Source organism: Triticum aestivum, chromosome 1A (assembly GCF_018294505.1).
Source record: "Triticum aestivum cultivar Chinese Spring chromosome 1A, IWGSC CS RefSeq v2.1, whole genome shotgun sequence".
In the NCBI taxonomy this organism is placed as follows: domain Eukaryota; kingdom Viridiplantae; phylum Streptophyta; class Magnoliopsida; order Poales; family Poaceae; genus Triticum; species Triticum aestivum.
The window spans coordinates 291,121,587-291,147,132 of record NC_057794.1 but is presented as its reverse complement, the minus strand read 5'-3'; the positions used below and the strand labels follow the sequence as shown (position 1 = coordinate 291,147,132).

General features: G+C 44.1%; 2 protein-coding genes and 1 pseudogene across 3 annotated transcripts; 1 reads left to right on the top strand and 2 right to left on the bottom strand.

Annotated features, from left to right (window-relative positions):
• Positions 1-2,423: 2,423 nt before the first annotated feature.
• LOC123046455 (uncharacterized) lies at positions 2,424-7,790 on the top strand (annotated as a pseudogene).
• Positions 7,791-7,861: 71 nt separating this feature from the next.
• On the bottom strand, positions 7,862-20,205 carry LOC123046445 (endoribonuclease Dicer homolog 3b). Of its 2 annotated transcripts, XM_044469823.1 has the most exons (26): positions 19,952-20,204; positions 19,681-19,864; positions 19,447-19,560; positions 18,735-18,869; positions 18,508-18,577; positions 17,941-18,005; positions 17,725-17,856; positions 17,419-17,571; positions 15,599-15,734; positions 14,850-14,955; positions 14,564-14,756; positions 14,329-14,489; positions 13,740-13,961; positions 13,203-13,468; positions 12,432-12,706; positions 11,848-12,350; positions 11,654-11,751; positions 11,324-11,532; positions 11,031-11,240; positions 10,091-10,567; positions 9,687-9,968; positions 9,205-9,531; positions 8,919-9,005; positions 8,757-8,832; positions 8,482-8,593; positions 7,862-8,342 (listed from the first exon to the last, which is right to left on the bottom strand). In XM_044469823.1, exons 1-26 carry the CDS (start codon positions 20,041-20,043, stop codon positions 8,144-8,146), a joined length of 4,884 nt encoding a protein of 1,627 aa, XP_044325758.1. In that variant the 5' UTR covers positions 20,044-20,204; the 3' UTR covers positions 7,862-8,143. The 2 variants fall into 2 exon arrangements, with proteins under 2 accessions (XP_044325758.1, XP_044325754.1); XM_044469819.1 differs by having other exon boundaries at positions 17,725-18,005; positions 19,952-20,205.
• Positions 20,206-21,553: 1,348 nt separating this feature from the next.
• On the bottom strand, positions 21,554-24,604 carry LOC123046439 (uncharacterized). Its single transcript, XM_044469811.1, has 3 exons — positions 23,980-24,604; positions 23,660-23,796; positions 21,554-22,604 (listed from the first exon to the last, which is right to left on the bottom strand). Exons 1-3 carry the CDS (start codon positions 24,544-24,546, stop codon positions 21,926-21,928), a joined length of 1,383 nt encoding a protein of 460 aa, XP_044325746.1. The 5' UTR covers positions 24,547-24,604; the 3' UTR covers positions 21,554-21,925.
• Between the last annotated feature and the right edge of the window lie 942 nt (positions 24,605-25,546).

Sequence of the window (25,546 nt, the reverse complement as noted above, 5' to 3'; positions counted from 1 at the left end):
AGACTGAAGGAAATATGCCCTAGAGGCAATAATAAAGTTGTTATTTTATATTTCCTTATTCATGATAAAGGTTTATTATTCATGCTAGAATTGTATTGATCGGAATCCTTAATACATGTGTGAATACGTAAACAAACATCGTTTCCCTAGTGAGCCTCTACTAGACTAGCTCGTTGATCAAAGATGGTTAAGGTTTCCTAACCATGGAGATGAGTTTTCATTTGATAACGGGATCACATCATAGGAGAATGATGTGATGGACAAGACCCATATGTTAGCTTAGCATAATGATTGTTCAGTTTTATTGCTATTGCTTTCTTCATGTCAAATACATATTCCTTCGAGTATGAGATTATGCAACTCCCGAATACCGTAGGAATGCCTTCTGTGCTATCAAACATCACAACGTAACTAGGTGATTATAAATATGCTCTACAGGTATCTCCGAAGGTGTTTGTTGAGTTGGCATAGATCGAGATTGGGATTTGTCACTCCGAGTATCGGAGAGGTATCTCTGGGCCCTCCCGGTAATACACATCATAAGCTTTCAAGCAAATGACTAAGGAGTTAGTCATGAGGTGATGTATTATGGAACGAGTAAAGAGACTTGCCGGTAACGAGATTGAACTAAGTATGAAGATAACAGCGATCGAATCTCGGGCAAGTAACATACCGATGGACAAAGGGAATTACTTATGTTGTCATAACGGCTCGACCGATAAAGATCTTCGTAGAATATGTAGGAGCTAATATAGGCATCCAGGTTTCGCTATTGGTTATTGACCAGAGAGGTGTCTCGGTCATGTCTACGTAGTTCTCGAACCCATAGGGTCCGCACGCTTAAACATTCAATGACGATATAGTATTATATGAGTTATGTTATTTGGTGACCGAATGTTGTTGGGAGTCCCGGATGAGATCACGGACATGACGAGGAGTCTCAAAATGGTCAAGAGGTAAAGATTGATATATAGGACGATAGTATTCGAACACCGGAAGTGTTTCGGGGGGTACCGGGTACTTATCGGGTCACCGGAAAGGGTTACGGACCCCCTGCAAAAGATTTGGGCCTTATGGGCCAAGAGGGAATGCACCAGCCACGAGGGGCTGGTGCGTCCCCATATGGACCGGCCAAAGTGGAGAAGAAAAGGGGAAGGAGGAAAGGAAAGAAAGGGAATAGGATTCCCCCTTCCTTTCCCCCTCCCCCTCTTTCCTTCCTCCTCCGACAAATAAGGAAGGGGCGCACCACTTGGGAGGACCCCAAGTAGGATTTGGGCTACTTGGGGCGCCTCCTGGCTGCCTCCCCTCTCCTTTCCACCTATATATATGGGGGGCGCCCTAGCACATCCCAGACATTTGTTTAGTCGTGTGCGGCGCCCCTCTCCACCGTTTACTCTCCCGGTCATATTTTCGTAGTGCTTAGGTGATGCCCTGCGAGGATCACTTCACCATCATCGTCAACACGCCGTCGTGCTGACGAAACTCATCTACTACCTCGACGTCTTGCTGGATCAAGAAGGCGAGGAACGTCACCGAGCTGAATGTGTGCAGAACACGGAGGTGTCGTGTGTTCGGTACTTGATCGGTTGAAGCGTGAAGAAGTTCGACTACATCAACCACGTTGAGAAACGCTTCCGCTTATGGTCTACGTACCCGTAGACACACTCTCCCCCTCGTTCTATGCATCTTCATGGATAGATCATTGCGTGTGCGTAATTTTTTTTTTGTTTTCCATGCAACGATTCCCATCAAAAGCTTCATACCAAATTTATATTAACTAAAAAATATCAAAATGTTAAAAAAAAACATCACTTATATGTGCATGTCAGTTGCATTAATGCAAAAGTGTTGTTCATATATTCTTAGTTTTAATAATATTAGCAATCACATGTGTTTTAAACAACACTTTTGTCGTGAATGCAAATGGCATGCATATATAGGTTATGTTTTCTGAACATTTTAACATCTTATTTGTATTTTTCTAAGTCAATGTCAATTTATTATAAAGTTTTTAGAGTGGCGGTCAAACGGTCAAAGGGCAAATGCATAAGAGGAATGAAAGTGGCTTGAGCAGTTTTTGAAAATAGGGGCAAAAAAAATAGAGACACAACTATGGGCATAACATTAATTATAAAAAATACTATTTGATGAATAGTAAATCACAATTGTTATTTCTCTACTAAGAATATCACGGATGCCAATACTTCACGAAACCGATCAATTGGTATCTCGAAATTTAAGAAATTTTTATGTGGCTAGCAATTTTTAAAAATTTATTGTTCACGTGTGTGCGGGTGGAGCCATGTCCACCTTTTTGTATTTGCGGGTTCCTTTCCTCTATTTTAAACATTTTAGTTGCAAGCTTGCTGATAGCTACAAAGCCGGTTAGGCGACCACGACCTTGAATTTTGTTTATTTGCTCTCCTCTTAGCTTTTGCAAACTGGAGGCTAGCTAGCAAGCTCAACGTGCCAGGGCTGTTTCCATGAGCTGCCGTCGTGATGCCTAGAGCGTAGAGCGAGACCGCGTCTGTCTCCCACCTTTGCAAATTCCTCACAATCGCGTCGCCTAAAAGCTTCTCTTGATCAGACCAACCGGCCACCAAGAATCCAAGCACTTCCGAGCTCGGACTTCTTGTCCCCGGACTGGGCCGCGCAGCATGCCGCCGCCGTCGTCCCTGCCGCGTCACCGCCACGCACTTCTCTAGCGCGCGCGGCCGGACCACCAGTGCATACGTGCCGATCGACCCACGAGAGCTGTGCCTGTGCTGCCGCCGTCGGCATGGACGAAGACGACGTCGCCAGCAGCCACGGCGGCCGGGGCAGAGGCTGCCCGTGCCTGCCGTTCTGCTTCTGGGGCTCCCGTGTACCGGCCGCGCCGGAGCGGCGGAGGCGTCGCCGGCGCAGGTTCAGGCTCAGGCTGAGGCTCAGCCTGTCGTGGTTCTCGTGGTCGTGGCGGTGGCTCCGGAAGAGCCGCGGAGGCAAGAGCTCGGAGGCGGGCGGCAAGAACAAGGGGAAGCGGAGGAGGAAGCTGCTGCTGCTCCTGCTCAGGTCGCTGCAGGTCAAGAAGGCGCTCGCGTCCGTCTCGTCGGGAAGCAGCTTCCTACCAAAGGTACGTCACATGCATGAACACCCATCGATCGCCATGGCCATTAATGATCTTGTTTCCCGACTGGTATCAGCAAGCGCTAGGCTTGGCAGTTGCTTGCGTGGTTGGTTAATTAATTAGCAGGTGGGTACGCAGTAGTTTAACGGGATGAAGATGGAGACGGGGCCGGGGCTGCGTGGTTGACCCACCAACGCCGGCCATTCCGCGGAAGAAGAGAGACGGAGACAGAGGGGCGACGGGGTTTTGCGTCTCCGGCGCGTCACTGTTATGAGGTTTTGGACTAGCGACTTTTATCCCGCGCGTCACGTGTGCGTTTACTAATGAAACTTGCACCTACGTGCTTGGCAGCTTGCCTGATGGCGGAAGGACCTCTAAAATGGCATATATATTTTACAAAAACTAAAATAACACACAATCGGATGTCATGCCTTGCTGAGTACTCCAAGTATACTAAAGGGGTTGTGTGTGGATTAGTGGTGGATTGTGGCAACTCAATTTTTCCAACCGCAGTATGCCTAAGTAACTTTGTCCTTTTTCTTACCCAAATGATAAGTGCCACACGTCAGATGCGTGGCACTCCGGCTTTGATGTATTCCGATGGCAATTCTCATTACGCAAGGATGATAATTTTCAGTGACACAATGCAAGTTCTTGTCAAAAAAATTAAAGCATGAAAGTTGTCATTCTCACGTCACTAAACTTGCCGTCAAAAATGTTCGGAGTTGCCATATGCTCGTACATGACATTCAATACTTATTAGGGTCCTTTTCTTAGCTATTTTTACTAGGTGAGGCATGCAGGCACACGTATACCATACATATCTTTCAACTAGGATATCGTACTCCCTCCATCCCAAAATAAGTATCGATGTACTAAAGTTGTATTAAATCAGCGACATTTATTTTGGGGCGGAGAGAGTATTAGGTTTTTAGATACCATGTTGTTTTTCTTAGCTATTTGTCTTACTTCTTTTGAACACAGTACATACGTAGTACATATGCATATACAATCACCCATACGAACGCATGCATGCATCCTATTCCTATGAGCATCTCCAAAAAAACTGAGTCGGCACGTAATCTTAAAATTGACAAAGTCGCCACAGACGCGTTCGTAGTCAACAGGAATGTCTCCTACAACTGAATGCACATTGCCGAAAGACCTAAAATAAAATAGAAAAATGAGACCGCCACTGCCAAGTCTAGAACTTGAACCCTACTGGGTTGGTTCCACTAGAAGGAACCTAACCATTTAAGCTATGCTTAGATCGCAGTATTTGTCTTAACTGAAAAGTGTATTTTGTGTTGCGGTGCGGCTGTTGGCGGTCCGACTTGGCGGTGTGAATCCCGCAGACCTGGATGATCTTTGGTGCAGCTGCGCTGCCGTTGGCTGCGGGGTGCTTGCTTGGACGGCGGCGCCCGCTCGGCCCAGATTTGGGCCCCATCTGGGTCGGGGCAGGCCGGCTGTTCCTTGCTTGGCGGCGCAGCTCCCTGGAGGTCAGGGTGGTGTTGTGGTGGTCTCCGGGTGGTGGCAGCGTTGTCAGTGGGCATGCTGCAGCGCAAAACGAGGGGGCTTCGCGGGCCCTAGGCCTGGCCAGGCCAGTAGGGGCATTGTGTATCCCTCGTTGTCAAGTCCGGTCGGTTAGCGCGTGGGCGGCGGAGGTTGTTCCCTCCCACTCAACTGCGTTGTTGTTGCCCCCGATTTCGTTGTTCCCTCCTTTTCCTCTAGGCCTCGTGTCGGTGACCACAATGTGGCGTTGTGGTGGGCGATGTGACCGTGGTGACGCATGCTGGTGGGCAGAAGTTGGGTGAAGCACTCCGGATCGTCCCGGCGGTGGTGGTTTCTTGGGGTCGGGAGAAATCCCTATCGACTTGTCCGCCTTTCCTTCCTGAAGGGCCTTGGGTGTACCCCTTCCCCACTGGCCTTCGCGTACCGGGGAAAACCCTAGGACTCGTCCAGGCAGCAGCGGCGTCATTGTCGCTTTCCTTATTGAAGGTGTTGCTCGGTACGCGGTGCTTCGGAGTACTAGGAGCGCGGTGGGACTTCTCCGGTGGGTGCAACAGCTTTAGTCTTCTTCGTTTCGTCGATCTGCCAGTGTTGGCATTTGTTTTTTTTCTTTCTCTCTTTTTTCTTTGGACTTGGTTGTGCCGCAAACCCCGCAAGCTTGTTGTGTCGTGTGCTTGGTCCTTGCTTTATAGTATAAACCGAGGGGAAACCCTTTATCGTCATACGACTTAATCAATTAAAAATAACTATTTTTAGGCAACTAACTAGAAATAGCAATCCCCATTTTTACACCATTTTGACATTTTTTAACCATTGGAAATGTGGTCTAGTGGTGAGACCAATGTTAATTGTTTTTGTTTGTTCTAAAGGACCACGATCTATTTTAAAGGTTCATCGAAAGTATAAAGCACCCCAAACATAAGAAAATTTTCACCAAGATTGCTGGACCACCGAACAATCACTATCAGCTACCGCTAGAAAGAGCCAATGATGCACCCCCACCGTTGAACCGCGTATCAATATGAAGCAACAGACACCAAAACTCGTCGGCACGCACGATGAGAAATTCTATCCTCGCCGCCCCGAGGAGACGACAAGAATCTTTGTGGAGCTCCGTCGATTTCGTCCCACCGAACGAATTCAAGGTGGGTTAGAGCCCACAAGACCATCTCAACGATGAAGCACCACCATCCACCAAGTGTCGCCTGCGAGGACCCACACCATCCTCCACATGCCTCCCGAAGGTATGAAGCGCTAACGAGGGCGAGGTGGGGAGACCTTATTTTGTGCTAATAGCACCTTTATCTCGCCACTGTCGATCAGAGACATACCCAAAACTATTCCTACCCCTAGAACAACTGGACCGAAGCCCTCGGTCCCGCCCCCTCCCTTTGCACGAGCTTCTTGTAGCAATATTATGGCCCACTTCAATTTTTACCTTTAACTTTTTTAGTGCCTGTTCCTTTAATAATGACATTTTTACTGATTCATAGCATCACATCAGAGAGATGCAAGAATAACGAGTTCACAGTAGCCTTTGAATAAATATGATGCATACAACCACCACACGCATTACAAGTAGACAAAATTATACAACCACAGGTGACAAAAGTCATGCCTATAGGAAGGCCGATATTCTACACCACCATCCATATATATTAGGTAACAAATTTCTTGGCCACGTGTTGGTACTCCATTCGCTGAAGAACAGACCAAGAACAAAGCCTCTAGTGAAAGAAGTTTTAATTATTGAAAACCATATCATTTATACATAGCTAAAAATGACCAAACCAAAGTTGTAGCTCCCACCCAAACAAGGATTCTGAAGCTTGCAGTCATCTCTATTCCTTCCTTCTTGAAGGCATTGCCGCGGAAGAAGTTTTGATGTTAATTTCATGCCTTGTGATGGTTTGTCCATGGTAGCATATGTTTTGTACTCTCCTTGTTAATATTCTTGGCATTGTTGCCTTGAACTCTATTAATAAAATATGGTTGTGTGCATCCAAAGGCCGGGGGTTTCAACCTCCTTTTTGCGAGCAAAAATGTCTAACTCATTGCCAAACATAATAGCAACACTATCAAGTGGGTACAAGTTAGGAGCCACTTAGACGACCAGTCATGTAGCACGGGCAAACTTCTATTGAAAGAAGAGAGGTCTAATTGTCTCATCTTGCGGTAAAAACAGCAATTCTTATTTCCAGGCTAGTTGCGTCTTGCCAAACTGTCCTGAGTTAGGTCAAACATCTACGATGTTATCATAGTAAAAAAATAATTTTCAAGGTACCTTCATTTTCCAAATTTGTTTAGTTTACGTACATGGACCTCTAAAGTTCACTCTCTGAGATTGACATGATATCACTTCTTTTAGCCCCTTTGTTTTGCTAATAAAAAGCTAGTTCCAGCTATGGATCAATGCAGTGCCTATGGTCCTACTCAATGGCTAATTGCCCATTGCCAATGTTCTGCAGCTGCAGGTTGGCGGCTCCGGCGGCGCCAAGAAGCAAAAACGGAGCAAGCCATGGCGAACGGTCGATGACGACGCCGCACCAACCACGAGCTGCGCTAAAGAGACGGCGCCTGTGCGGCCGGAGACGATCAGCCCGCCTTTCCCGAGGCCGGCCGATGGCGTGTGGCGAGCCCCGTCGTCCAGGTTCCACTCGCTCCAGCTCGACCGTGGCAGCGCCGAGCCTTCCGCAGGCGGCCTGTGGACGGCGGCCACGACGCTGGGCGTGATCGTGTTCTTCGGCCGCGTCACCGCGGTGCTCTTCTTGTGCTCGTGCATGTACGGCGCGCGGTGGCTCGGGGCTGCACGGACCGACGCCAGGGGCGGCATTGCCGATGGCGGCAGCAGCCGGAGGCTCGGCGACCGGGTGGCGCTGGACTACTTGTGCGCGGAGGAGCACAAGAAGGTGGTCATGTGTGGGTTGCTGGACAGAGCCGGCGGCAAGAGGCCGTCGTCGCGCTTTTGTATATAGTGGTCATGTTGGCAGTGGCAGCAGCAGCTGGTGTTGTAAATTGTTCGGTTTGGAGTGGTTTTGGGATATGGCATGCCATGTTGGGCTTGTTTCTTAGTTATTATACATTGTTTGGTTAAATATGTACAGTACGTAAGAGAGCTACCAACTATAGAAATCAGGTTTAGCTGGAAAAAAACTATAGAAATCAGGTTTGATGGGACATTTGTGGAGTGAAGTAGAGAAATGTAACTACATGTGAACTCTGCTAAGGAGCTAAAAAAATTGCACTCAATTCCACTAAGAACCTAAGGTCGATAGTTGACCCAAATGTGGATTCAAACCAAACCGATATCAATTCTTGCAAAATGTTTTCTTTGTCCAGCAAGTGAAATTGTCTATTGTTTTTTTCGGAAGACAAGCACTAATTGTTTCTGAGATATCCTGCAGGATAATCTAGCACCACCACTGGGCCTCTCATAAAAAATTTCAACATAATTCACTGTGGGATGGAGGATCAGATCCCCATGTTAACGAGCCTTAGCAGTTAGCTGGCAAGTGGATCCATGATGCTTTGCTAAGTCTTGCATATACAGACCTTGAGCTCTTGAAGCTTGTGGAGCATTGTCAGCGATGCTGAATCCTGGGAACTCTTTTTGTCAGTTCGCCGCTCACCTTGAAGTGTAATGGCTGCTACATCAGGTATGTGCAAGGTGATGGTTGACACGAAGCTATTGAAGTTCGTTGTGGTTACCCCGTCCAGAACAATAGGAGTCCTGTTGCATCAAACCAGTACAAGAATTTAGCACATCTTCGTGAGAAGACCAGAAGGATCGGCATTGCCAACATTCAAGTGGAATGGAGTTTTTGTTTTGGCTGCTAGAGGTCATATATATCTTGTATTCCTGGACATACCTGAACCTTTGTTCCACAAATTCGAATTCTGGCATTGGCCACTGCAACCTCTTGCATAGCTTAAAAAGAGCACTTCGTGGTCCACCTTTGTCCATTTTGAGCCGAAGAACAACTGAAAACAAACAAAATTGCATGGTTACTGAGTAGACATGCATCTTATCCGTGCAAAGAGAAAAAGGTATATATACATTTTAGTATGTCATGTTTGACAGGCTGTGAACTATCAAGCAACACAATTAAACCAAAGGACGATCAAAATGGGAATCGTCAGATACCTGCTTCTTTCAGTGAGGGAAGGCCTCCTAGGCTAGGATTGACATTCACCTGACAATAATCAAGTGGTGATTCCAACTACAGAAAAGTAATAATAGTCATTATCTATAATAAAATACACCACTTTGTTAAAGCATTTGCTGGAAAACTATGTGGAAGCTTACACTTGCCAAAGGATACTGCTGGTCCGAAGATATAATACCCGACTGCTTAGCTTTAGAAGGACATTGTTTCATTGAAAGGCCTCTTTTCTGCTTCAAACTTAAACATCAGTTTCTGTCATAGATAAATGGCATAGACAAATCATCTAATTTCTAAGCAGAAAACATCAGCTAGTATGCTCAGGATATAGTTCTGCTACCGATTCAACTGAACAACAATTTAAACCACGAGGCACTGTCATGAACTACACACTAATACAGCATTCCTCTTTATGTTTAAAGAACCTACCTTCAGATCTGCCAATATACGAGCTGCTGCTTTTGCCTTTGCACTCTTCTTATTTCTGTCTTGTCCTTGCGCTATCAGCAGTTCATCTCGTAATTGCACTGACATCTCTATACTTACTTCTTCTCCTTTACTACTGCATTTTGAATTTATGAAATAACCAAGGTGACTACACAGCTCTAACAACTCCCGATAAGGTGGCAATGCAAGATTATCAGGGGTTATCATTGGGGAAAGCAACGGTTCAACAATCTTCCAAACCACATCAACATTAAAATCTGTGTCTACAAATATTGCACCGGCAATGCTTTCCATAATGTCTCCAAGCACCTGTAAAACAAAGAAAATAATCTTATTAACTTCTACGTGTAATGTTGGCTGGGAAAGGCTTCACAGAGAAAAGGCCATCGCAGAAACAATAAAAGCACAAAATTGAAAAGGTAGGCTGTTAAGATAATGAACATAAGTGAAACTGTATTTCTAACCTTAGGTACTTTACATGTAGCATGTTGAAGGAATTTATTAACCTTCCCTTGGCACTCCAAATTGGATCTAACATATTCTGTGATTTGCTCCAAAAGTATTCCAGACCCATGCTGTAGATGACTGTGAATGTTATTTCTTAAAACTACTTCTGCAAAATTCTCATTACTAACCAAAGCGGAACGTAAGTCTGTCAATTCTCCAGGATCAACATCAGTATGGGTAACATAGAGATAGCGTGTAATTAGTAGATCCAGCACAGAATCACCCAGAAATTCCAGACGCTGAAATAAAGGCACAAGTTAGACGCAAAAATGTTAAGGACAGAAGACATGGATATATCTTGTTTTGAAGCAATTTCTGATTGCCCACGAACCAATATAGAAATATGCTGCTATACACTGACCTGGTAACAGTAGTCAACCCCTAATTCCTGCAGAGATGGATGAGTTATGGCTTCCAGTAGAAGGCCCTTGACTGAGAAGTTGTACTTCAGTTTTGCTTCCAACTCCTCAATAACACTTATTTTAGGTAAGTAGCATATATAAGATGCGTTGAGCTTTACTTCCTGTACCAACTTCCTATCGCATTTTATTTCAATACCGAACCACTTCATAACCCAAAGTGCAGCAACTATGCCACCACCGACATAATATGCTCCAACTAGGGCTTCAACACAATCAGATATTGCTTTCGAGCACATCCATCTGTGAGCTCTATCACATGGTTTTCCAACGACAAAAGATGGGTCGTCGCTGATATACCTTCCATTAGTTGGAACAAATGCAGTCTCAATTCCGCAGTTACAAGGAAAAGGGCGCAAAGATATCTGCCCAGGAGCAACCCAACGCCGTGGGTCAAATGCACTATCCCGCACGTAACCCTGGAAAGCAAGATAACAAATAGCCAGTAAACATACACACCTCGGAATTGTATTCTCAACCTTGCAAATCTCAACGGTATCTAGGTTATATTCTATCTCCTATACGCAACTTGACTCTGCTTGTATATAAATTCTGCCTTTTTACAATATCATCAAACATGCTTTTTGAATGAACATTGACGAAGCACCTCTAGAAAACATCTGACTGGCATGGGCTCAAACAAAATTAAAACTCAAGAGCAGAACAGAAGAAAACCACTTGCTATATGAAGTTCATATGTGACTGTTGGCCCTCAGGCTCAAATATTTATTTATTTAATGCAGGGAAGGCTCAAATATAACTGGTTGACTGGCCAAGTGCACATGAACTAACTAAATTAAAATTATTTGTCTAATACTAGAACTCATCATAAACTTCAGGAAGTGGAAACCATTATAATAGGCTTGGATTTAGGCCATCCACCTGCAAGGATCGCCAGATTCCGTGCTTATGAAGCGTAGCATTGCAGACAGCATTTGATCTCATATCAGAAAGATGACCTTCATGTTTCATAGGATACCTTAAAAACAGGTCACATCCTATCACATATTTTAGTACTGAGTCTCCCAATAATTCTAAACGCTCCAGGGAAAATGTTTCGCAGCACCTTAAAGTTGTGATAGCTTCCAAAATCTGACATTGAAACGGATCAAATTATTCAGGTATGCATAACCAGCCATAGCAATAAAATTATATTCTCACGAAAGAGAACAGACCAGGTAACTTGGTATATGTTGAGTGTAACCAATATCTCTGCGGAGCTGGCTGGCTAGCATGAGAGACTGAAGTCGATGCATTACAGAAGGCAATAAATAAAAAGATTTGAGAACTTCAATTGTCACATCAATGTGGATTAACAATTCAGGTGGGACCCGGGCGTGTATTTGCTCTTTTTCCATGAGCAAAGGATCACCCGTAGAACCATCTGCCATAGGTTATGTAGAGTTTCATGTAAAAGCAGACCAAATAGTAAAGCAACAGCTATCTTGCAATTCATCATAACGGGAAAAGGGGAACTGGACCGGACTAGGATTTATAGCTAGTACCTATGTACTTCGATTTTGAAAAAAGAAGATTGTGTGCATTGTGGCTTTGCTTTAACAGCAACAACGGTTGCTTTGGATGTTGAATAACAATACCATACCTACAAAAGAGTAGTAAAAAGAGAAGTTTGTCAGGAAGCATGTCAGAATAAATTTTACTGTAATTAAGAGTTTAAGACATGTAATAGAGGTATTACTTTTCACGGTAGTAGTCCATGAATGAAGAAAACGGTGAAGCTTTTCCATTATACATCTCTTCAAACGAGTCTTCAGCAGTTGTGTCATAGATCAAGTCAAGAACAGAGTATATCCTTCCAGTATGAAGCGATAGCACAACTGAATCTTTGATGCTAGAAAAATGAAGAGATTTGTTGGCCAGATGAATAATGTCTTTCTCCTTGATACTTCTATGTTGAATAAAATTTGCACGGATATTTTCATCTTCCAGATACAAATTTCTCAACTGCTCCACCGCCTGGGTGCAGGATTCAACTGCCTCCCAGTATATGTTTAAATCTTGCTGGATGTGTGGTGAATGCCTCAAAGGTAAAAGTAAGTACATGCTCTCTGAGCTCCATTGTATTTCATGACCTTTTCTGAAAAGAAATTCCCTTTGCACTCCACTTGTTCGAGATCCATGAAATAATCTACCAAATATTCCATTGAAAAAGAATTCTTGGAACAACTTCCCGTCACGTAGCTGAAGAAATGACAAAAATAAGCGATGGCCAAACAAACTTTATAGAAGAGAATTACAGTATGCAATTATTTCTTGAACAACCTGTTTTTTGTCCAGTTGAACTTTTCCACACGGAGTTACGGTGGTGTACACCATTTTATTAGGGATCAGGAATAGATCCATTTTAGAACAAGCTACATCATCATCAAGTGCTGATTCCATTAAGAGAACAAACCCAGCATAGTTTTCACCCTCTTGGTCACAAAGAAAATCGAATCTATAAGCATTCAATGTGACACTTTCACTTTCATGAATCCACGATCCTGACAGGGCAAGAACATTTCTTGTTCCATGGAGCTCCTTTCTTTTAGTCGTTCCTGCCAAAATGAGAAAAAAACAATGGGAACATCGTTATCATCTACGACGAGAGAAGCATGCATACCATTTTGGAAGAAGGGATTGCTGTTGAAACTTGCACAGTTCACTACAGACAGCAGTATGCAATGTAACAGCACCACTCAGATGGAATGGTAAAGTAAAAGAATGGAGAATAACTACGTAAGGTCAGCAGATCTCAACAGTCGGGAGATACTTCATATTTGCCCCAAACATTGCACAAACATGACCAAAAGACAACCTCATACACACAGAGTTGCATTACTGTGCAAAACAATAAAAACAAAGCCCACCAGCATTAGTTGCACAAGTTTAACCATGTACGACAAATGGGCAAGCTCAGTCTTACTCTGATCACTGTTATATTGATGAAGTGTATAAAATAGATGAGTGAAAGAAAATAGCAAAACAGGCAAATAAATGTTCTTATCTAAAGAATTTTAATGAGAGCAAGACTGAAAAAGGGTATACACATACCTGGTCCAGAAAGGAATTTCCCATCTCTTAAAGCAACATCAATTTCAATAGGTTCTTCGGTGAAGGGTAGAAGATGATCATTGAGTTCTCCTAGCTGATGCAATTTCTTGCACGCATCTAGGGATACAAGCTGCTTGGCTAAATTACTTGTACTGCATAAAGGGCCAACTATCCTTTGAAACGCCGCATTTGGAGGCAAAGTCAAGGTGCATTGGTATGATCCATCTTCGATAGCCACCGCAAAGGAAGGCTTTGGCATGTAATACCTGCAGAAGAATGTTACAATGATCAATCACTTCTATCTAATGAAAGACAGTAAGATCGTGCCATGGGAAGTATGAGAAATAGTTTTTCGTTGTGCTGTGTGTGACAATCAGATTAACCAACATTTTCGCCAACATGCTATCCATGTAATTGGTTGCATCACAGTTCAGGAATCTTAAGCACACCAGCATTCTTAGTGATTATGCATGAGATGCATTACCAAGCAGGCTGACAGAGCAACAAAAGCTACAAAAATGGTAAGCATATGTGTACCTATCTTTAGGAAGTTTCTCACAATATTTACGGATCAGATCAACACAGCAGTCTGCAGTTATAGTTGCTCCTGTTGAATCAACATAGTATGCATACTTATCTTGCATAGGCCACTCAGAGGATGAAACATTGGGGTTTTTGTGCCTATACAGAGCGAAGTGTTTAATATAGTACTCAGTCCGTATTATGCGGAATATGTGTTCCTGCTGATCCATGTTTCCCCTGAAAATTTCATGTGAAGTATCAAAAGGTGAATAGGTAGTCATAAAAATTATTAAAACAATGTTTAAACATGGTTGTAATATTTTTTAGATGAGAGGATCGAGATTCAGGAATTCCTGGGCTAGAAACTCAGACTGCTGAGTGCTGACTGACAAAAAATACCGTTCATGCCAAACCAAATTATGTAGAAGAGCATATCCTTTTCCAGAAAAATTAATGATTATGAGGCATAAATTGTACCCAATCTATGAATATAATATGCATGATAAATGTGCTTAGAATAAGAATAAATGGTGGCCAAAACATTTCTCTATAATTTAATATGCTATACCAGCATGCAACTTATGAACTGCGACGATTATTGTACCTCTCAATCATAAGAACATAATTTGAGCTGCTCCTTCTGGCACGACCACGAGATTGAACGTAGCTACAAACAGTTCTGGGCAGGTCGAAGCGTATGACACAAGAACAGTTAGGTACATCAATACCCTCTTCAGTTACATCTGTGGTGAAAAGCAAGTTCACCTAGAAATTGACATGGAGTTAATGTATCATTTTGAATCCTGTTTAAATCAATCTTTGCAATTTAAATGGCATACCTTTCCAGATCGGAACAAGTCTAAAGTATATCTCTGCACTGCTGGGCTCAGAGAATCTTTTGATGTACTCCCTCCAGTCAAGTAAGAAATTGAAAAACTAGAGAAACTAACAATTCCTCTCATGAACCTCTCAACAGCTTTAGCTGTCATAATTCTATCTACAAAAATTAGGCAAAGCACTTCGTTTGATGACCTGTGGAGAAAATACATGTGGATTTACCCTTTTTTGCTGACACGAGAGCACAAGTAGGCAAAACTAAGCATCTTGAGCAGAATATGGCTTTACCCAAATGATTTAAAAATGTTGATTAGAGCATCCACTTTTGAAGAAATATACCCCCTTTTAATTAATTCCGCAGAACCAGATTCTGATTTCATTAGTTCACCATAACCTATGATGCAATTACATCAGCAGAATTAGAAGAAGAAACTATCAATGCACTACATTGTAGTTTCCAAGCTGCTTCAGTCTAGTGAGATATCAATAATACAATGCTTCAGAAATCAAAACACATAGGTGCATTAAGAAACAGGCGATTTCAGTCTTTAAGGATATAGATTCACACAACGAGGAGTGCCCTACATTCAACCCAAAATAATGGACAGTATATGTGCAGCACATATGGCTACTGAATGGCTGATGATCACCCACTTAACTCCCTATTCGGCTATTTGCTATAGAAATACACGTTGCAGGTACTTCCTCATAGCTCACCTCCATAGAGTGTGCAAATTAAGAGGTTTGTGTAGAACCATTATTTTATTTCGAGATATAGCAGGCAAAGTACTGAAATAAATACAACTTATCTAAGGATTCGGAGGATCTTAATGCAGTTTGCAACTGATTTTATAACCTACCCCTTTATTATATACAGAAAGATACTGCAGATTCTAGTTGTATACTACTCCCTCCGTCCCATAATGTAAGACGTTACATTATGGGACGGAGGGAGTATATTACTATTTATGAGCAATAACAAGTGAAAACAGACAGATATAACACATCTAACTGATGGATATTTGTTTGTGGCTTACCATGTGGCAATACTTCCTCAATTAAATCTAAAGCTTCTTTAAAATAAGCTACATGCAGGCTGAAGCTAGCTTTCGAGAAGAGACAATCTTCAGAATCACCCAGTGTCTTAATGCTTTCATTATATATCTTCACTACCTGTTAAGAAAACAATACACAGTTTGTTCTCCAGGGGAAAAAATCTAGTATTTCCTATAATAAAAAATGGTATGGAAGAATGATGAAAAAGGTATGCTAACTGCGACAGGCAAGGGAAATGGTTGGACCACAACCTTCTTAATAAGACTGGAACTGTGGAAATGGTAGGGAAGAATCTAGTATCTTTTTCCAAATAGTATACATTAAAGAGACCCAATTTACAATTTATATGGTGAGGCACAAGAAAATGGAAAAATGGTACCATTATTCTCAAGAAATCTCAGTGTATGGTTTCTTCGTGATGTTTCGTACAATGTCCCAGGAGCAAACTCTACACTCAACTCAATATAGGTTAACTCAAGTTGCAGCTCAGATGGTTCAGTAACTACCTCAACTAAATTATTCTGTCCGACTTCTAACTACGCTATTTTGCCTCATCTAACACATTCGGTCCGTCATGTTACCAAAGCAACATTACCGGGGCGTCCATATCCCCCCCCCCCCTTGTGAGCATCTTAATTTAGAATTTTAATGTATTTACCAAGATAATAGGTGTAAGTGTAATGGTCAGTTCACAGCAAATTAAAAAGTAGTATTGTGACCAATTAATACGCTTCACAATCATTTGAATGATAATACTAGTAGACCTTTTAGTAGACTCAAGCATCTCCTCACATGCAGCTTATACTTCATGAGAAGATATGTTCCATATCAACATAAAGCGATCCTTTGTTAACCAACAATCCTGGAAATGGTAAATTCATTCCTCTTGCAGCAGATGTGATCACAATGGAGGCAATGGCGATGAGAGATGGACTTGCTCTTGCTAATTCTCTCAGATTTAATCGAGTAGAAGCAGAATCAGACTCCCTGCAGGTCATTAACTATTACACCGGGCAAACTAGTTGGTGGGATTCGGCGGCGGCAATTTTCGCGGAATGTGTTGATATTAGTTCCTTGATTGGGACGGTCATTTATAAGCATTGTTATAGTTCATGTAATCAAGTGACTCATGTCCTAGCAAACTTTAGTTATTGTAATAGGTCTTCCTTTAGTTGGTTGGACGAGCCACCTGACTTTGTGGTCAGTAAGCTCATAGACGATGTAAACGTTTTTTGAAGTTAATAAAGCTAAGTCATGATGGCATTCCCTCAAATAAAAAACAATCCTGGCAATTTAACAGTCCATTTACTCCATTATTTTGGCCTTCAAGGATTAGGGACGAACTCAACAGCAGCATAATGCTAAGAAATATACTTTTCCGTTGAGAGGAAAATGATAGGTTCATATAGGTAGCTAAATCGCTAGTCTACTTGCTCGTGATGCAGCATTTCTTCCCTCAAAGTGTACAAGAGACTTGATGCGCACGATTTTCTCCACACTAAAAACATATTAAATGACCTTGCAAAGCAGTTAATCTTCTTAATGTTAGGTAAAATTTCTGCCCATCATCGCTAATTCAAAGATCTTATCAGCAACTGCTGAACATAAGGGATATTGTGATAGTATATCGGCTAGGAATTTGCCAATGCGAATATTCTACACATGGCCAAAAAGTTTGAATAACTTCAGTTAGAATCAGGGACTTATGTGAAGTCAACGAATTAGATCAGATAGAACAATAACCATTGTAACTCTTACGAAAAATTTGGTAAAGCTACTCAATGATTAGATTATACAATACCTCAGCGGTGATGATTGGACCAAGATAATTTAGGCCATAAAATATCTTCTCATGGTATCTGAACAAGGTCTTTCTTGATGTCTCTAATATGTTATTCGTGTCTTCAAATTTATTTGGTGACGATTCTTGCAGACTAGCCAACAAAGCATCATACTGCCCAACAATGCCAACTTTTAACAAATAAACATTTGTACAGTAATATAGATGCAAAGCGAGAAATACAACGCATTATAGGTGTGGCTAATCCAAAGTCCAAACTACAGATGTATCTTATGAATGAGTCAAAACATAGTTAAATTAAATCACCTCTTCATACAATATCTGGAGCTTCGATTTCAGATCTTCGAAATCAATCGAGTAAGCATCATAGTATTCGTGCACAATTGTTGCAGGAGGGGAAAAGCTCTCAAGTTCACTACGATCTTTTATGATATATACCTGGAATGGCATGTAAGGTATGGAAACCATTTCCAAAGGCTCAATGAAATTCAAAGTGAAAGAAGTTGAGGATGCTGAGGTAACCTTTGCATCCAATGTAAGTTCAAGTTGACCAATGTGTGCTTCACAATCTTGTACCGTGCAAGTGCCTGAAAAGGACGGTAATTTTTAGAAGTGAAACTTGCCTCTCCACCACTGAAGTTAGCGTCTAACAAATCATCCTAGTGCAGGAAAATAATTTTGATTTGATAAATTGGTCCCGAGTCGCAAGTGCCTTCAGGTAGGATGAATAGCAGGCACAATTTTCCTTTTTGTCAAAATGAAATAAACCAATAAAAATCATGTCAAACGTACAAGTTGTGTTCCCAGTCATCCAGATGAAGAAGGAAGCAATAATGTACAGGTAGCTAACTGCAATTTATATATAGTGTACAGCAGTAGGGCACTGTTGGCACAACAGAGTATCGCACTTCAGCAAGTGTATGATCTTGTGGGGGAGAAGATAAGAGCACGACACATGGTACATAACAGTCATACAACATGCTGATTTCAAGAACCAAAATAGCGGTCGTTTGCTGGAAATATTTGCTGAAGAATAATCGCAGAGGGTAGAAAGAAAGGAAGCACACGAGTCATGTGTAGAATTCTTGCCTTTAGTAGCAACAGGAGATGCTGTCATTCCAAATACAGCTGGCCTCCACTGAGAACCAAGGTAAAATTCCTACAGACTCAAAAGAGAAATAAACCGTTAGGAAATTCGACATGCCAAACTATGAAAAATACTGCTATCCTACGAAACTTCTTTACTTTCAAAAAACTGCATGAGGCAAGCCAAAGCATATCTACAGATGTTGTTAAAACAAGAAAAATCCCATTACCTTCATTATTCGTGTATATGGGTGGTTTCCACAGGCACGATGGCATTCATCAAATATTAGCAGGCTCACTGCACTCATTGTTACAAAGGCATGCCTCAGGGCATCCAACAATATCTGGGGCGTCATAACAGCAATCTGAAACACATAATAGAACGCATAATAAGATCATTGTCCCAGGAAAATTCATATTTTCAATCAAAGTTGTCAATAGAACGCATAATAAGCGCAATACGGCAGGTAAAAAACATAGGAATATCCACAAAACTGGATTAGAATTTAGAAAGACACATAATCCAGATAACTTTACCAAGTGGCATATTTACAAGAGTTTTTTTAAGCAACATATTTACAAGAGTTGTGAGAACATGTGGATTCGAAGCAGTGTCCAAATTTAGCAGTGACTGCATTGAAAGGAAATTTTCTTTTATTAGGACTTGTGTCCAGACTCCAGACCCCAGCTATTTCATAGTCACGGCCCTTCAGCAAATTGCTTTAGTCGACTGCCCTCACGCTAAAGAATACTACTCCGATAACAAATGTCCTCAATCTACATGCGATCCGAAGCTGCTACGACCCAGAAACTAACAATGTTGGTTCCTTGTCAACAAGTCATTCATCAAGCACTTGGTGAGCACGGTACGTGTACCAATTCAGTGTGCATTCGGATCAACCAATGACCGTGCCGCGGGATAGAGTAAAACCTGACACTTACCTCCTTGCTCCCAACTTCCTTGTTCCAGCGGTCTGTACTCCAGTCGCCGACCCCCGAAGCTCCGTAGCACTCCGCGGCGTCGAGGTCTGTGTACTCCCGAATCACCTCGAATTGCTACAGCGCGAGCCCAGACAGCAACCAGCGATCAGGGCCATGGAAGCTGCGAACGCGAGGCGAAAAAATGGCGCAGACGTTGCCGTCGCGAATCGGTCGCTGCAGAGTGCAGAAGCGCACCTGGTGGACGAGGTGCACGGTGGGCGCGAGGAAGAAGACGATCCGGCGGGGCACCTCCCCGGCGCGCACGCGGCCCACGTGGTGGCGCGCGAGCAGGACGGCGACCATGGTCTTCCCGGAGCCGGTGTCGAGCACCGCGATGGTGTTCCCCTGCAGCGCCGCCTCGAACACCTCCACCTGGTACCTGCGCCGACACAGACACAGAATGGGTAACCCCCGTCAGCTCTAGGAATGCGGGCGCCAGAGAGCTGTGGAGAGAGTAATGCGCGACCTCCTCGGCTGGAGCTGCCTGTGGGGACGGCGAGGCGGCGGCGGCGGCGGAGGCGGGGGCAGGGGGCCGTCGTCGTCGTCGGCCATGGCCATGGGGTTGGGTTCGGTGCGGGCGAGTGGGCGAGGCGGGGGTGGGGTGGGGCAAGCGCATGTCTGTAGGCCAGCCGTGTATATAAATCGGCGCCGGTGGTGGGACGGGAGGTGGGACACTGGGCGGAGGAGGAGGAGGGGAGAAGGCGAAGTGCGTGAAGCGGAGGTGTGGGTTGCGCGGCGTTCGTTGGCGCGGAGAGGGGGTTTGGGGGGAGGAAATGAGTGAGAGTGATGGAGGCTTCATCCGGGCGGCTGACTTGTGGGGTCATCTTGTCAGAAAAGCCTAAATGCTTCTTGTCCGCGGTATTCTTTGTGGGGTCATCATGCCAACCGCATGAACGTCTCAAACCTTTGCACCCATTGTTTTTCTTGTTCTTTTTCTCTTTTCTATTTTCGAAGAAACGACAGTTTCTCGCCCATGGACATGCGTTCTTCAGCGTACATGATCTGCCAGCGTTCTTTGTCGGTGCGGTTTCGACTTCGACGCTCCGGTTGTTGTGTCCTTTGTAGCCTTCGGCTCGTCGGCTCCGCCTCCGCCAGCTCGGACCTGCCTTCCCATTCAGCTTCTGGCTTTGCCGACGGCATCGGCACTCTCTACTATGTCGCCTTCCCAGCCATGTCCACCTTCATGGTGTGCCAGTCACAAAGCTCGCTTTTTTTGAGGACGCCCAGGTGCCACCCCATGCCGGCAAGCGCAACCCCCCTCCCCTATCTTGAGGTGGTGGTCTCGACCAGTAGGCTGGCTTTCTTACCTCTGGACCTTGATCTGGCGGCAATGGGATTGCTCGGACTTAGGCCAGGCCCACAATGGCAGCAGCGGCGCCGCTCGCGGGTGTTGTTTTCCTTCTTGAAGGCGTTGTCATGGTGTTTATCTATGCTCCTCTTTAAGCAACGGGGGAAATTTTAGGTCTGGTTCTTCAGGACGGATGATGGTGCCTCATAGCATCACTCCCCTTTTGAAGACGCTATCATGCTTCCTCGCTGCGTCGACGGTGTTGGCTTTAGAGATGTTAGACGTCATGCCGGTTCGGCCTGGCCCTAGGCTTGATGGGTTTAGTTTGTGTTTTTTCTATGCTCGGGGTGAGTGCCACTTGTCTCTCTGCTCCAGGTACCATGCACATGCCTTCTCATGTATTTGTTCGTGCCATGTATTGTATCTTCTCATATACTTATTATGTTTCTTTCTATCAATGAAATGATATGCCCATGCCTTCTCATGTATTTGTTTGTGCCATGCGGTGTATCTTTTCATGTACTTATTCTGTTTCTTTTTATCAATGACTGTTTCTTTCTATCAATAAATTGAAACGCATTATGAATGTTTTCAACCTAATTTTGCATGAACTTCACATGAGATGTTCGGTTTTTGAGGAGATTCCCGCATCACCGACAGGACCTCCGAACCAGCACGTTTACGAACACCCAACTGTAGAGAAATGAGCTGCATTTTATTCTTTTTTCTTGAGATACACAGTATAGTTGAACAGCTAGCACACGCCAAAAGGCACATGAATAAACTCGTGAAATAAGACCAATCTTTTCTATATTAGTGTATGGGAATGGGATCACACATACAACATATAGCCCACCTATTCATCCTACATTATCTCCAATTGTGTACAAAAGAATACCCAAGGCTCTGTGTCATCTTCTATAAGATTATGTGATGACAAGTAACGCCTCTACCCGCCACAACATCTCCAACATATATATAGCATGACAAACCATGCAAATCAGAGGCTGCCATCGAGGTCCTTCCTGCATTGCTTTCGTAGCTGGGAGGACCGGTGCCGGCCTGAGCTCAAGCTCCTCCACGGGCTTACATGGGATATAGCCAGAGTTCAGGCAAAGAATCAGGTGGGCGGCCAAGAGATGGGGAAAGCTGCTAATCTCGGGCCGCCTTGTTTTTCCAAGCAGCGATTGGCTTTGGAATGCTGTCAAAAAGAGGGAGGGCGAAAGCGTCTGGTTTCAAGCTCCACTTGCTTGCTGACCATATGGACGAGGAGCTGCTGTTGCTCTCTGGCTCTTGGAACTCAGGGGTGCTCGACGATTTTTTTACGGTTTGAAGCCCGCCGTCAAACGAAGGCTCCGACATCGCGATAAGATTCTGATGGCTCTTGTTCATGTCTGGTCGAGTGCCCGACTTTGGCCTCAATGCGAGGCCTTTTCCCGCCCGTGACAACAAGGCACTGCCATTTTCCTCCCTAGGTAGCAACTCGCCGTCAGCTTTTGGGCGCCTCCTTATTGGCCTTTCACCATCTCCATTCTCCTCAGACTCGCCATTCACAAGAGAACCCATTGTCTGGCTTCTGGGTTTCCTATGCTCAAACATGAACGTGTTGGGACTTGGTGTCTCTGCAGACCACGGCTCGTCAACCAAGGAAATTGATTTGCCTTTTCCATATACTGGCATCTCAGTGCCTTCTTGTGTTGGATCCCTCTTTGGGGGTGGTGTGAGACCATAGTATCCCTGCAAAAGGCTCATGGCTGGCGAAACCTTGTGTCTTGGTGTTCGCAAAACTGATTCCAATAGATCATCATGAAGACGCCGTGGAGTACATTCCCTGAAATAGTATTATACTATTATACCTGATGATACATAAAATAGAGCCAGCAAAAAATTGTAATGATACGAACAGAAACGTAGCAAGTAGTAGGTTCATGAAGTGTTGTAAGATCTAAAAGGCAGAAAACAAGAGTCATTTGCGATCCCAAGTACGTAGAACAGAATATTAAAACATGTAGTAATAGATTATGGGCAAAACACTGCCGTAGTCAAATATATCCAAAAGTACCTCATCCTCACAGTGAATGCTATTTTTGTTGACTTTATTTCAGAAAGTGACGAGAATCTACATGCCTTGTTACAAAGGAGAAAATTGTGGCCAGTATGTGTAAGCACAAGAAGATTGAGGGTTTGAGAGTTCGTCAAAATCTGGTTTCTCCATTTTCCCTGCCTTCAAGGCCCTTGGTGTGTCAGCTTAACTTATGTTCAATATGGACAATTTATAAACTGCAGGGCACGACAATTTAGCCAAAATAAAAATGTAATCATCCAACCATTCATAGTCAGAATCTAAAATTCCGAAGTTATGTAACCGCCAAACTGATTAATGGCACGTCATACAGATAAATTGGCTACTGAAATTTTGTTGCAACTTCAACTCCTCCCGTTACGTGATACGACTTATAGCATGCATGCATTCGTGAAGGAAAAGCTTCATGCAAAAGCAAAACCTTAGTTTCATAAAGGAGACATGGTTAGGAGAAAATAAGGTAATAATTCTGGCTCCATTTCGAGTGCCTAAGGAGTTATTTCATGAGACTACGAGACCATACTCCCATTCCAGCTTCACTTAATGCTATAATTTTGTATCCAGAACTACCTTAACCAGTGCTCCAATAAAATCCAACGCGGAATACTCATTTGATCCTGATACAGATTTGAAAAAAACTTGTAGCGATGTAGTAACAATTCTAGAGTATCGATACACACAACACTAAGCTGAACACTTGATCAACAGCACTGCCAACTCACTAAGGGCATGGTTTAAAAGTAGTCACATGTTAATGCCTTTCTAGAAGAAAAAGGGAAGCAACATACTAGTATTCCGTATACCTGTCATCACACTCGTATGAACCATTCTGCTGGAAAGGTGGAGGAGGATGCCTTCCAGGGAGTGGAATCCGCAGCGTCTTGTGTGCAAACATCTGGAGGTCAGTCGAGAGGCTATTCAGCCTCTTGACGTCAGCTACCTAGGCATCAATCAAAAAACACAACTCATTCAAACACCTTATTATCGTCAATATGCTACCTGAAACAGCTAGAAGTTAAACACAGTTATTTTATATCCCCTCTGGTATTCCAATGTGTATGTATATAGTACTAATATAGAAGCCGGAGGCCCTGAGGAGAGAGGAGTAGTCCCGTCGCATTACCTCAACTCCGTACTTGATAGCGACGCCGGCGAGGGTGTCGAACTTGCCGACCCGGTGCAGCATGTACTGGCCGCACGACGACATCGGCAGCGACGACGCCGACGACGGGGAGGTGGACTGCGACGGCGACCCCGACCAGGACTGGTCGGCGGCTAGGGCGGCCGCGGCGTCCGCCTCCTCGATCTCGCAGAGGCGGCGGTCGAAGAACCCATTCGCGCGCGGGAAGGCGTGGTCTTTGGGCAAATGGGGGCGGCTCATGACATCCGGGGGCGCCGCGGGGGGGCGGATCTGGGCGCGGGCGGCCCGGATTCGCGGGCGGGGCGCCGCGGGCTCGCCGTCAGACGCGGCGGGTTCCGGTGGCCGCGAGGGCGGGGGGTGGATGATGGCGCAGGAATTGGCGAGCGGGGAGGAGGGGGAGAGGAGAGAGAGGAGGCCGGGTGCGGAGGAGAGAGAGAGAGAGCTCCCACGAGGTTGTTTTGTTTGACGCGGCTCGGGGTCGGGGGAGAAGGGGACGCAGGAAAGAGAAAAGAGAAACGTGGCACTCCTCCGTCTCCTCTTGTGAAGCATTTGACAGTTCAGCTCGAAACTTTGTAAAAGGAAAACGTTCGGCGGTTTGATGTGCCCGTGATTTTTCTAAAGTGGTTCCAGATATGGTTTGAGCTGGCCGCTACTATATCGCTCGCCTGACATTGCAGTTTCGGATGGTTGGCTGGTTGCGTATTTTGGCCAAACTGATCTGAAAGCTGACATTCATTGTTTTTAGAAGAGAAAGTTTTTTTTAACCGATGTTTTTAGAAGAGAAAGTTCTTGAGCACATCATAGACGTGCACACACACCAATCCTATATTATTATTTTTGAGAACCGCCCTCCTGGCACTTTATTAACTAGGCGGAACATAATCTGATTGCACAGCCGCAATCAGGAATTCAGGAATTACATCATGATCAACAGACTGATCAGTCAAAACTAATGCCCCCTAGCACAAAGATGAGCAGGGATATTAGCACTTCTACGAACAAAGTTCAATCTAAATTCCTGCAAATTTGTGAGATATGATTTCATCTCACGGATCATCAGAGATCCAACAGACCTGTCCTCCTCTGCCTTCCATAGATTACAAATTGTCTGACAGTCCGTTTCCACCACAATCCTCTGCAGATTTCTTGTCAATGCCAAAAGCATTGCATCCCAACATGCGGTCAGCTCTAACACCAAAGGATCAGTCAGCTCATCATACTTTGTTTGTCTCGCACAAATGAAAGACCCCGAATGGTCCCGTGCTACTGCTGTCGCTCCTCCCACTCTTCTTTGCTTACAAACTGCTCCGTCAGTATTGATTTTCGTCCAACCTTCCTCCTCCGTCAGTATAATGAAAGAGTTAGTCACCGGTGCTGGGGCTGGGAAATCCAAAGATTTTATAAACTCGTCAATAATCTCCATAGATCGGAGAGGTTGGTACTTGATCTCTTCATGTGCGTACTTATTTCTACTCATCCAGATTGCCCACATCACCGATATAGCTATAGCACTCTTATCTCTGCTCACAACATGCCCGTCCAGTAAGTC